Source organism: Strix aluco, chromosome 3, assembly GCF_031877795.1.
Source record: "Strix aluco isolate bStrAlu1 chromosome 3, bStrAlu1.hap1, whole genome shotgun sequence".
Lineage (NCBI taxonomy): Eukaryota > Metazoa > Chordata > Aves > Strigiformes > Strigidae > Strix > Strix aluco.
In genome coordinates this window covers 79,768,654-79,780,895 of record NC_133933.1, presented here as the reverse complement: position 1 = coordinate 79,780,895, position 12,242 = coordinate 79,768,654, and the positions used below count along the sequence as shown (strand labels likewise).

The window sequence follows — 12,242 nt, the reverse complement described above, 5'->3', positions numbered from 1 at the left end:
TGAGTAATGACCTACTAGTTTTAGCTTTAAATTATTTTGTTATTGTGGCCATCTTTAACACTGTGCCAATTACTTAATTAGTGTTGCTGCTGCAGTAGCAGTAGTCTACCATGAATACCATGGTAATGTTAATTGCTTGCACATAGCAACTGTAAAGATTTTAACAGCTTCCACTGTACTTTGTTTATCCAGTTGTTGGGAGGTGATAATGTCAAGGTTTGGGCTTCTAACATAGCCCAAGAAAATGAAGCTCATGGTAAGATGCATTTGATTATTAGCACTAGTAACCAAAGGTCCCATCCAAAAGTTTTACCTTGCTTGCTACACTCCTTGTTTGAGCAATTAACTCTCTGATCCGCTGAATGCTGGAAGAAATATTGTTTGCTGGTGCCTTCTGTTCTACTCTGCGCAGTTTGTCCAGGAGTTGAGGGAAGACTTCTGTAAGTTTCTTCACTGCAGTCAGAAAAGAAGAGACAGCTTGTTTTTTTCCTCTTTGTAACACTGGTTTTGCACCAGGAAAATTCCTCCTTACCCTTTTAGGTTAGCTGCTTTGAGAACAAGTCCTAACTGTGGTGTGTGAGAGGCAGCAATTTCATAAAGCGTAGCAATTTATCAGAATCTAGTATTGCAAAAGTTTTTGGAAAGAGTTTGCACAAAGGAGACTACTTTTTCATGGATTTCCTAGGTAATACCGTGGTGTTGTACCTCTGTAATGCTTTTCGCAAGGAGCTTTGCAAATGTTAATAATTTTAACCTTTTCATCTTCCTTCAGGGCAAATAAATGCTAAGCCCAGTATTACAGATATGGCAACTGGAGCAGGATTATTTGTTCAGGACCTCACTGAATATCTATGGCTGACCTGGGAACTGCATCTAGGAGCTATGGTCCATGAGCTGTTCGAATTCATTTTAGGGGAGATGATTAGGTTGTTTCCCTCAGCTCTCAGCTGTGCATCTCTCCCAGACAGCAACAATGGCTGCACAGGTGATGTGTCTGCGTATGATTCACAGCCCACTCTGCTAACAGAAACACCGCTGCTTTCAGACTGTGTTAACAGGCCTGTACTGTACAACGGTAGAAAGCCTCAGCTGACCATGCATGTGCACCTAAACTGTGCTTGCTATCTGCCCCAGCCCTTGTGAGTGGTAACTTCTTCAGCTTTCCTGTCTACATCTCCCAGGGATCATGAATCAGACAGAGTACTGGACCTTCAGTCTTTCACTGCTGTGTCTTCTGGTACATGTGCAAGTAGGATTGTTATCAAAGACAAATGCGGATGCTCTGTTGTGTTCAAAGGGAGAGAACTCCTTTCCCAGAAAGATAAGCAGACAGAAAAATTACCGAGAAAGAAAAATAACTACCCCTAATTATGGAATTATGATCCAGTTTAATCACATCAGATTCCAATGACATGCTGCCCTTTGAAGGATATTTACACATCACATCATTTTTCATCTTTAATTAGATGTAGGTACAACTAGCTGAGCATAATGAAATGCGATTTTAGCCACAAGGTACACGCATGTAAGAAAGATTCAGTATTCATAGTTAATTTTTAATGACATGGATTCACTATAAAGGTTAAGACCGGATTTGTAGGGTTTGCAGTTACATTTTAGGGATTGTCAACTTGCGTCCACCTGCTCTTATGTTCTTCCCCTCATACTTTTACTCTTGCCTGAGAAGATAGCAGAGAGACAGGTAGAAGAGCTAATCAGATGTACTGAGACTGTATAGAAGGGAAAGAAGGAAGAGTAGCCTCCAATCACTTTTCTGTGCTTCCTGTTCTGTGTTGACTAAAGACTGAAGCAGCTCTCAATCTCATTCAGAGCAACCCAGAATATGAGAAGATCCCCTGGAGTCATACAAGTCTTGCTTCTCTTTGAATAGAGTGAAAAGCTATATTTTGCCACAGTCCTGCCCTCTCTCTACTTGGCTATTTTCACTTGTATTTTACTTTCCAAGTCCAGTATAGGAGTGGGCCATATAGAGCTTTAGACTGTCCAGTTATCCCCATTAAGTTCTGAAAGACCTTATGTGCTGGGGGTCAGTAACCAGATATTCTAGATAAAGCTTACTGTACATTAAAATGCCTTTATTTTAGCAAATCCTCAAAGAACTAAAATGAATTCTGGGTAACACATTAATTCGAGAATGCATTAAAATTTCTCCTTAAAAAAAACCTAGCATAATAATAAATTTACAGAAAGTTTTCTCTGCCTTTTGAAATTAATGTTCAATTGCATTGCAAAAAAGCCCACATTATTCTTAAAGTAAAAAAATTGCAAGCTCAGAAAGCAATTTAGCAAATTTCAACCACCTTTTTTTCTTAAATAATCATCCACTGAATTGGAATTGTGTCTCATCTGATAGCTTGAAAAACTGGCTTTTCATCTATTTGAAATCTGAGGTATTAAACTTGAAACACAACTGTAACATGAAAACACAAAACTAACGTCTATTACTACTAGTGCTATTATAAAATCTCACCATGAATCTCTTCCTCTTGTCCTTTATAATGGCATTCTTAAACACAGAAGAATATTGATTTTTTATTTTAGTCTTTGGGATGAGGGTAAAAGTGAAAAAGGAAAACTAGTCTTACCCAGTGAAAAAATACAAAAAAGAATACAAGGGAAACTGTCCAGGAGGAAATACCTTGAGTATAACCTTCCAGACACTTTCTCATTTCATGTTTTCCTTCCCAAACTGTCCTTCATCCTCTCTGCTGAAGCCCACCAGTTCCCTGCACAATGGTGACACAGGGTGTATTCTCAGACAAACTCCACAGCCAAGACATGCTCTCATCCTTTCAAAAATCAAGTGCAAGCTTTATTCAAAGGCAATCCAGACATGCCAGCTTAGAGGCTTCAGCTGCCATGGTAGTTTTATTGGCATGTTGATCAGGTGTTTTGGTTTTTCAGGCACTTGTCTGAACATTTTTTGTGACTTTCTTTTGGACTTTGATGGACATTTCACCTGCCAGATCAACCTCTCCTGACAACATACACAGCTGATCTGAGAACACTCCACTGTGCCCTGGCATGTCTACATCTGTCTTCCCAGGCTGAGAATCAGAGTCACATCTGACTGGAGCACAACCCATGCTTTGAAGCACCGAACTATCTTCTCAGCTATTTCCACCTGATCTTTCTGGCAAAAAAATCACCATGCCTTAAAACAAAAAATAAAAGCCTTCAGACCAAAAATGTCATGGAAAAGCTGCCTCCACAAAGGTAGAAAGGGCACACCTTGCTATAGTTTGCATATTAACATCTCAGACAGTTAGTGGTCAGTAGGCACTCCAGGGACTCTGATATGATTACAATACTTTCAAGGTGACTCCCTACCTGCAAACTCACTGTCACAGAGAAATTTTTGCCAGGCACATCACATAGGAGCTGAACTGTTCTTTACAACTTGTGGTGCATGTACCATGCGTGCCTTTTTGGGAACATAACCAGCCAGGAGAGTGGGCCATCTTGGGTCTATCCACTCTTAATGAGCCTCTCAAATGCTACTGGAGATATTTCTTCCAGTATAACAGCTAGTATGAGCAGATTTTTTGAATCCTGAATGTCTGCTGACATTTTGAGCATGAAGAGCCAAATGCAGTTTGTGTTGCTGCTCTATCTACTAAGCTGGCACTGGTAAATGTTAAATGTAAATCAAGTGTAAAGGTGAATAAAAACAAAAACCTTCATGTGTAAGCTGTAGCAGACTGTTTCTCTTAGATGTTTTTCCTCATACCATTCCCTCCCTGGGTGCCAATCATATCCACATTTACACTATCTTAAACGGGAGTTGGAGCCCATAGCCCACAGCCTAAACTGTGCTCTACGGTGATCAAAAACATTTTACAGCAATGCAATGCAACTACTTACACAAACTACACCCTTACGATGTTCTGTGCAGTGACTAGCAGTGAGTTTACCCATTCCAAGAGGGAGTGGCTCAGTGTTTCCTTTGGATGAAAAGCTCAGAGACATGTGAGGTGCCTCCAGTTCTGGAGCCAGAAGTTGGGATATTGAATAGTACTGAATTTCTTCTTGCAGAGGGAATCACTTTTATACCAGTTCTTGGGACCACGCACTTCACCAAAAATATTAGTGTGAGGGTCTTATTCATTACGGAAATCTGGAAATTATATGACCCTTTGGTTTCCCCAGTTTAGAGGCAAGAGTGGGGCTTTGAGGCACTAGAAGCAATGTTGGGTTTGGTACTCATAACACTATTTGCGGTAAAATGACACCTAAGTTGCAAAGCTGCTGACAGAAGGAGAAGGGATTTGGGGCAGTAGATCTGAGATTCAGACATTCTGAAGATAGAGTCAATGGAGTTATGAGGCACTTTCAGAAGGCAAGACATCATTGAACAGTGCTGCAAGTGATGGTACATAACATCAAACATATGCAGGAGATTTCTTGTTCTGGAATTCCAGCTTCCCTAGCCATGAATATCGTGGGATTAGTAAGCCTCCTGAGCAGAGCCAGGAATACATTGAGCAATAAATAGTGGTGCTTGTCAGCAATTTTTTAAATCTGAATATAGGAAAGGAAACTTCTAGGTTGATTCTTTCTTTTTCTAATTGTTCTTTTCCTTCTTTCACCAGTCACTTCATTTCAGCTTCACTCTCTCTGCCTCTTTTTCCACTCTTTCCTATCATCTTCATTTCAATTTTGTACCCTGCCTCAGGTTTTTATTTTGTCTTTTTTTTTACCTTAAATTTTTCATAACATACCTTCCAATTTTTACTCTACTCTTCCTACTCCTCTCTGATAATAAAAGTGGAATTAATGTGATGTTTACAAGCTTTCCAGCAATCACCCTGCTTAAATATTGTATTTCCTCCCTAATCCTCTTTGCCTCCTTTGTTTAGACTACAAGATTATCAAGTCAGGGACCATTTCTCCTTCATGTCTGTACTACTGAGGACAAAAGGGCCCTGTTTTCAGATGCCTCCCAATGTTAAAAAAAATAACTAAACCACCAATCATAATAGTGAGAAGATTTTAAAAAGCTGTCTACCATTCAGTGTGACCTTGGTACCCTGATAAAAATGATTTAGAAGCCAATAAGACTTCAGCCCTCAAGTGTTTAAGTCATTTTTGGAAATGGCCAAGTAACCAAAAGTTTTAAAGTATAGTCAAGTCTCTAGATAAGTGCTAATTTTTGAAATGTTTTCATGGAGGTAAAATGCTAAAATATTATATGCAATGAATATTCAATGTAAACAATTAATACAACAGGATTTTGTGAAGATTCCCTGACCTTTTAATGCTAAGGAATGGCAAAATTCAGGTCACCATACCTGCATCCCCAGCTGAATGCACAGCACTGTCATATGCCGCTGAACTGTGCTGGAAGTCTTGCAGGTTTTGAGACCACAACCTCACATTCTCATCCATTGGGGTCGTAGCCTGTGTTACCGTCATGGTAGCACTTACAGCCTCTGCAGTCTTCACTTTAGCTTGCTCCAAACGCTCTCTGGCCTCCACTACAAAATAAATAGGGGATGAGAAGAAACGAATTCTTTCAAAGATTCAAGTGAGCTATAACCAGTACTTAGAGGGTGGTGAGGCTCAGGGGATTCTACCTTCTGCAGAATGGGGACCCAAACTTTCTTGCCTGGTTTTCTCTGTTTCCACAGGGAATATTAAAAACTTCCTGTAGTTGGTCTACAGTTACATTAATTCTTAAAATTTAACACATTCTCATTTCCATTGTAGATTGTTAGAAATTTTCAATGTCCTTGGATTTTGATGGGTGTTATATAGCCAAGGAAGTTGGAACAGATATGAAAAGATGCATTGTTTTTCAATGGATTTTTAAAAGAAAATGCATGTATTTGTTGCATATTTTTCATGAAAGTTATTTTTTGAGGAGAGAGACCCAAGACACTGAAGTGGTTTTGTTTTTTCATACCTGGTCTTTTGGGGTTTTTATTTTTTTGGAGTTGCCAACTACTGTATTTGTAAAACCTGTTGTATTTTGCATGTGATAATGTCTTGGCAGTAAAACCCAGCCATTTTTAGTTGAAGTTAATGAAGAAATCTTGACCATGTCAGCTTTGAATACCTTCAGATATACTTGCTGGATGCTCTATGATGTCTCTTTTCTGAAAAACTAAGGTGATGTTTTGTCAATCAAGACTGTTAGTAATTACCTCTCAAATACTCTACTTGTCAGATGTGATGTATATGTGAATTGGATTTTGACTATCAATACAATAAATCCACAGACTTGTAGATTCTCCAAGCAAAATACGTAATTTCATTATTAAGATGTTAAAGCTGGATGTTTGCTATCTAGGTCTTGTAGTTTCAGTCAAATTCCTTTAGGCCTCCCTGGGACTGAAATCTTACCAACTTCATAGACCATGTGCAAAGATAAAATATGCTCTTAAATTTAGGAAGGTAAAGCATCATAAAGATGAAGTTCCTCTTACAACCTGGTTCTGCTGATTGCATTTTTGTGATGGCTCTCATCAGTTGGCTTCGCAGAGCGTTCATTCTAGTAAGAGTGCCATTAACATGCTGGCTAGTGTCTGCAATGGTTAAATCGTTACCTGTAGGGAGAAAATAGGAGGTATAGTTGCGTGGCATCACAGTGGCATTTAAAAAGGTAAACTTTATCCTGTGGAGGTATGTTATTTAGTATTTAATACACCATAAGCAGCATACTATGACCTCTTTTAATATAGGGCATACTAGCACTCTTGACTTCACATAAGCTAAAGGAAAAAGCAACCTTGTACTCCCAGCTATTATTTGCTTGCCACAACATGTCTGAGAAAAACCTGTATCTCAGTCAGTACTATGTCTCTTTGCTTTACCAGAACTGCTGAGAATAGCTGCAACAAGTATACAGGAGAAGTTTTAAGGAACTCAGAATGCCCTGAAAAATCGAAGAGGTCATTTCTGTAATTTTAGAGCTTTCTTTCATTTTTCAGTGAAATAAAGCCAAAATTCTTTAACATTTATTATTATCATCCTTCAGTGGTGAAATCCAGCTTTCTGAATACTTAAGCTGATGTGAATTGATTTCAGTTGAACTACTTGATTGAGTATATTTACCTGTGAATAACTGTTTGCAGGATCACATATTGAAACAGTGGTTGTGTCTGAAATGGTCCTTTTGTGAATGAAATAAACTTTCAGCATCTGGCAGGATGACAAACATGAACTACTCAAAGGGTGCCTGTGGTCGTTTCAAGTACTTTGTGTGGTAACTTTGATCAAGACACTATTCTGTTACAACAGTAGTTCTGCCTTAGTGATGTGCTTTTGAAATTTATTTTAATGTGCGTGCATATAAACTGACTGGAAAAGTAGAAAGGATGTATATTTACTGTCATCTGCTGCCCGTTGTAGCTCCATGGCTCGGTTGAGAAGTTCTTCGCTTTTACCTTTATGGTAAATGATCTGAGTATCAATTCCAACTGCAGCCTACAAGTATGTTCCAAAAAAGAAAGTCGGAATAATGCTTAGCAAATGTTTCTCTTTATTGTGTTTGATTATGGACAGCATATTACTTCATATAAATGCAACTGCAAAGTCACTGAAGTGTCATTTGCTTTATTAACATTTATGATTGGCAGTTAAATTGGAAAAAGAAGTCTGAAAAGCAAAATTTTCTCTATATTGCAATTAAAGTTTAGAGAAATGTGTGCTTTTCCAGACAACACTGAATAACAAAGATGCAGAAAGCACAGAAGTAATCTTAATTTATCAACTCCAGTACAGTCAATGTGATATTCATGCTACATGTTAGGCATTGTGACTGTTCATTTCTACTGTCATCTCAAGTGGATAATGAACACTTGCACTGCATGGTTCGCAGTCCCCAGTAGCATGCTGGAAGCGGAGGACTGGGCTTGAAATCCCACATCTCCCTGGGGTTCATGTCCCTGAAATCTAACCAAATCCTCTTGCTGTCCCGCTAATAAATTGCTATTAGGTAGCATGTATATCGGTTAGAAACTATATATGTACAAAAACCCATATAAAATATTTTACAGCAGCAAGGTCAGAGACAAAATTAGCATCCTCATTCCTGCACTGGGTGTGTGAGTGGGCTATTTGCCCCATTTTAACTTGATTTTCTATGAGAAACAGTGATGGTTCTGTTAGATGTCTTGACCACCTTTCCTGCCACATGGTGCTCTGTGGAGTAGGAGGATTCAAGCACTAAATGCCAGCTCAGGTTCCTACAGGGCCAGGGAGTTGTCTGGAGTTTCACAGAAATGCCTCAGTTTGAGTGACAACACAGAGCAGCATCACCCTATACTTAGGGAGAGAAGAACCTCTTGTGTCTTTTGGAATAACAGGGGACTTTAGGCTGGCCAAATAATTAACCACCTAGGATTTAATTCAGGAAATAGCAGATGAAGCAAAATGTTCGGTGAGAAGTTCAATGCTGACAGTTAAGCTAAATCTTGTTTTTCTTTATACTTAGGTGTCTGAAGTGCCTGAAGCTTTGCAAAGTAAAAGCTGATAATATGAAAATTACTTACATCATTGACCCGGTTTGTTGTGTTCAGTGCCAGCAATGCAGCTTTATTAGCTTCTTCAATGTAACTGGCAATGTTTTCATACACATTTGAAGCGTTTATTGCCCTTTGTACCAAACCATTTGTATCAACACCATACAAATTCCTGTTAAAAAGAGAGTAAAAGCAGGAAGAAACCAAACTGAATCCAAGTAGATTCAAATTGATTAATTTTGTTAACATTCTGTGATTTTTGACTACATAATCACATACATAAATATATTTGGCCTAAGTAGTATTTTCTTCATTGTGTATGACCATTTATGTCAAACTGAAGCACCTGAAAACTATGTGGATAGATGGTCTTTCCCAGTGGTTTAACTCTGGGAATTTTGCCCTTAGCATCTATGTGAGCAGCAACAAGTGACTACTGAGCTTTTATCCTTTTTAAATCTAGATTAGATATTCCATAAATCAACAGAATAACAGATCTATCGGTTGTCCTTCTTTAGGGTTAACTCCTGGCCTTGAATGGAAAGATCTGTGTGTGCCAGTGATCAGGACAGCTGTATCACTGGGCTGTTTATATTTTCCAAAAGCAGATGGGAAAAGGGGGAGGATCAGATGAAGAACTGGCCATGGTCATGAAACTTTGCAAAAAATTAGATTTAAAACCCATAAGATAGCTTTGCTGGCATGGTAGAGCATGATTTGCATATTAGGTGATAACTGGTCTTCAGGGGAGATTCCAAACAGCAGTTGATTCAGGGCTCAACCTTCAGCTGTTAGCAACTTTGAATAAATATTATTTTTTAGTATTTTTTGATAAACAGATTTCAGAGTATATGTTAGATATAGACTGTAAATATATATATATACACACATGTGTGTGTATTCACTTCAAAGTGTTTGCACACTGTGGGAATATTAAGTTTCCAAGTTGAGTGTTGTTGCAAGAATTTCCTACTATATTGCCCTAAGACAAAAGAAGAAACTCTACCAAATAAAAGCCTAACAGGCCTATAAAGCACACCCATAAACCCAAAATGATTTGAAGACAGGCTAAATGTTTTAAAGGATTAAAGTTTCACTGCAGGACAGTCTTCTCAACAAACAAAACAGTTAGCACATTTCCATCTGGATATTTTGTAATTATTTCTGTTTGCTTTCTGTTAAATTCCTAATGTATTGGACTTGGTAGTCATTTTAAAATTATTTTGGTAAGGCATGAAGGCTAGCCATATGTGGTATTTTCTTTCAAGTGATTCTGCTGCCCCCAGTTAGCTGATCTCAGACTCAAAACATATTGTTTGGTTTTTAGGCTGTCTGTAGTTTGTGTGGCATTATAGAACAGAGCTTCAGATGTCAGCTTTATACAATTGTATAAAAGAAAACCATCTGTTTTTTCTTTCTCTATTTTAATCGCCTATCTAGGGCATACTAATATTAAGAAACAACTGGTATTTAGATAATATACTTGAAAAGTAGTTTTGAGTTTATCTTCCAAAAGCATATGTCCATGGCATTATTTAAGGTAGAATCTGCTGAAATATTTTAAGAATTCATTTGTAGCAGTGATTTTTCCGTGGGTAGTCCCAATTGCAAATAAAGTAATATTTCAGATATGTGTAGAAGTGACTTTTCAGTAATTTGGGGGAAAGTTGATGCATTTAGTGTCTTCCATCAAAATAGGAAGATTTACAGTAAGTTTTAGGTGTTACAGTAGGCCAACTTCACTGGGACACAACCTACTGAGTATCAGAACTGCTCCATCTATAAACCAGTTCTTGAACAAAAATAATCCCGAATCCCATTTTGTGGCCCATAATGCTAAACATTTTTTTAATGTGAATGAATTTACTGACATGAGCTGTTTCTGCAAACCCCATTTAATCTGCCTGTATTATTTTGCTTTTCAGTAATGTATCTTTCCTTGCTATGGGAAGAGAAAAACACACCAAATTAGAAAACGGAGAATATCATGCAAGATAGATGTTTATTCTTTGAAAAGATTAATAGATTTTGCTTAGCTCAACTTCAGCTCTTCCCTCTGGACCATGACAAGTCCTTCCTTACATGACTTGACTTAACAGTGATTTGTTTAGTGGCTATTTGCAGACAGCTTATTTAATGTCACTGTGTTTCTTTGTGTTTTTTAGTTCATTCAGCTGTTCAATCAGTAGCACTTGTATGAACAGAGTCTGCTGAAGTTAAATTTTACCGGTCCAGCTCATCAGCAAGTCTTCTTAGGTTGTGTGCATGATGCATAGCCTTTTCTACCAAATCATCATCAAACAGAGACAGATTGGCTAGTTTTTCTTGCAATTCCTTTTTCGCTCCATCTATTTCTGCGTAGAACCCTGACACATTCTGAACAAAATACGAAAGGAAGGGAAGAAGATGAAAATTTTAAAAAATAAATTCTGTATTTTGGTTATTATGTTTTATTTTACCCTTAATATACTCTTGTTGTTTTCTATTTTTTTAATGTTATATTTTAAACAGATTAAAAAGAGGAAAGACCTAAAAGAGTCTGTCCCATCAATGTCAGTATGGCAAGACAAATGCAGAAAGATAAAAATAACGAAAATTCCAGAAGTCCCTTAAAAAGATATTAGAGAGATATGTGTAAAATACAAAAGAAAGACAGATGAGAAATGTCTTACTATCTTTTATGTTTGCTCCAGAATGGTGTTAATGACAAGTCTTTCAGAGTGAAGTGCTAATAGGTGAAGCAATTAAACCAGATATTTGCAAAAAAACCCTCGTTATGGTTCTTCTTAAATTGGGAGGTGGAACCCATAATTTATGATTTCGATTTTTCACCTCTTCTCTGTGAAGACTGCAGGCCAGAAATGAGGTCTGGGACTTCTAAATGATATCTATACAAGTAAACTAATAGTGCTGTTGTGGTTGGGTTTATGCATCATCCTGTTACGGCATGGGCCCTGGCATTGTTTCAACCCTGGCCCCCGGCCACTCTCCCAAACCTGCCTCCTCGGGGAACAGCATGGGGCAATGCCTGTGCCCTGGGGACAATTTGGCAATTGCTGGAGAGGGGCAGAGAGTTTAGCTGTACAGCTGTGAGCTGTGCCACATCGTGGAAAACGGGCCCTGGCCCCTTTCTGTCTCCTTGCACAGAGACATCCCTCATACTAAGACATCCTGTAGATCAGTCCACCTAAATACCACCTTATGTATGTATAGGCAAGGAGAAGTAGTATCCCTTTGCCTTACCCATACTTCTTCCTTATATGAAATACTTGTGGGGAAAGACCAAATGGGCCTGCATTCACCTTCTCTCCATTACACAAGCTTGCCAATCCAGTTGGGGATTATACATGTGGCTTCAAAATACATGAAAAAAGGATGAAATGGAGGGAGAGAAAAAGGATGAATGAGTGAAGCGTGAAAATGCTTATTGCTGATGAGGATGGAAGATGTATGATGTTCACATACTACTTCCGTCCCTGCAGTGTCAACATCCCCTATGTGTAAACTTATCCACAGGAGTGGGGGACCCAACATTATAAACTTCAGCAATTTGTTTTGCAGAAAACACAGGAGAAAAAAAAAAAACCATACTGCTTGCAGGGATGGTTATGAAGCAAGCTGTATTCTTTCTGTTTTCTCAAATTATTTTTTCAAAGAAAAATTAATGACTTGATATTTGCTTCTCTGTTAAAAAAAGAAGCGGGCAACTATGATCAAAATGAATATTTGTGGTGGATTTTCATTTGTCTTAAAATA

At 38.1% G+C, this 12,242-nt stretch overlaps 1 protein-coding gene across 2 annotated transcripts in view; it reads right to left on the bottom strand.

Annotated features, from left to right (window-relative positions):
- Positions 1-12,242, bottom strand: part of LAMA4 (laminin subunit alpha 4) — a 106,281-nt gene that overhangs the window by 32,265 nt on the left and 61,774 nt on the right. The window contains exons 13-18 of one of the 2 annotated variants that reach the window (XM_074819295.1): positions 10,714-10,862; positions 8,517-8,658; positions 7,353-7,449; positions 6,450-6,569; positions 5,313-5,498; positions 314-453 (exon numbers count right to left, since the gene is read on the bottom strand). In XM_074819295.1, the coding sequence (XP_074675396.1) occupies positions 314-453; positions 5,313-5,498; positions 6,450-6,569; positions 7,353-7,449; positions 8,517-8,658; positions 10,714-10,862 (834 nt within the window). The remainder of the gene's footprint in view (positions 1-313; positions 454-5,312; positions 5,499-6,449; positions 6,570-7,352; positions 7,450-8,516; positions 8,659-10,713; positions 10,863-12,242) is intronic. The other variant, XM_074819297.1, reaches the window with a different exon arrangement.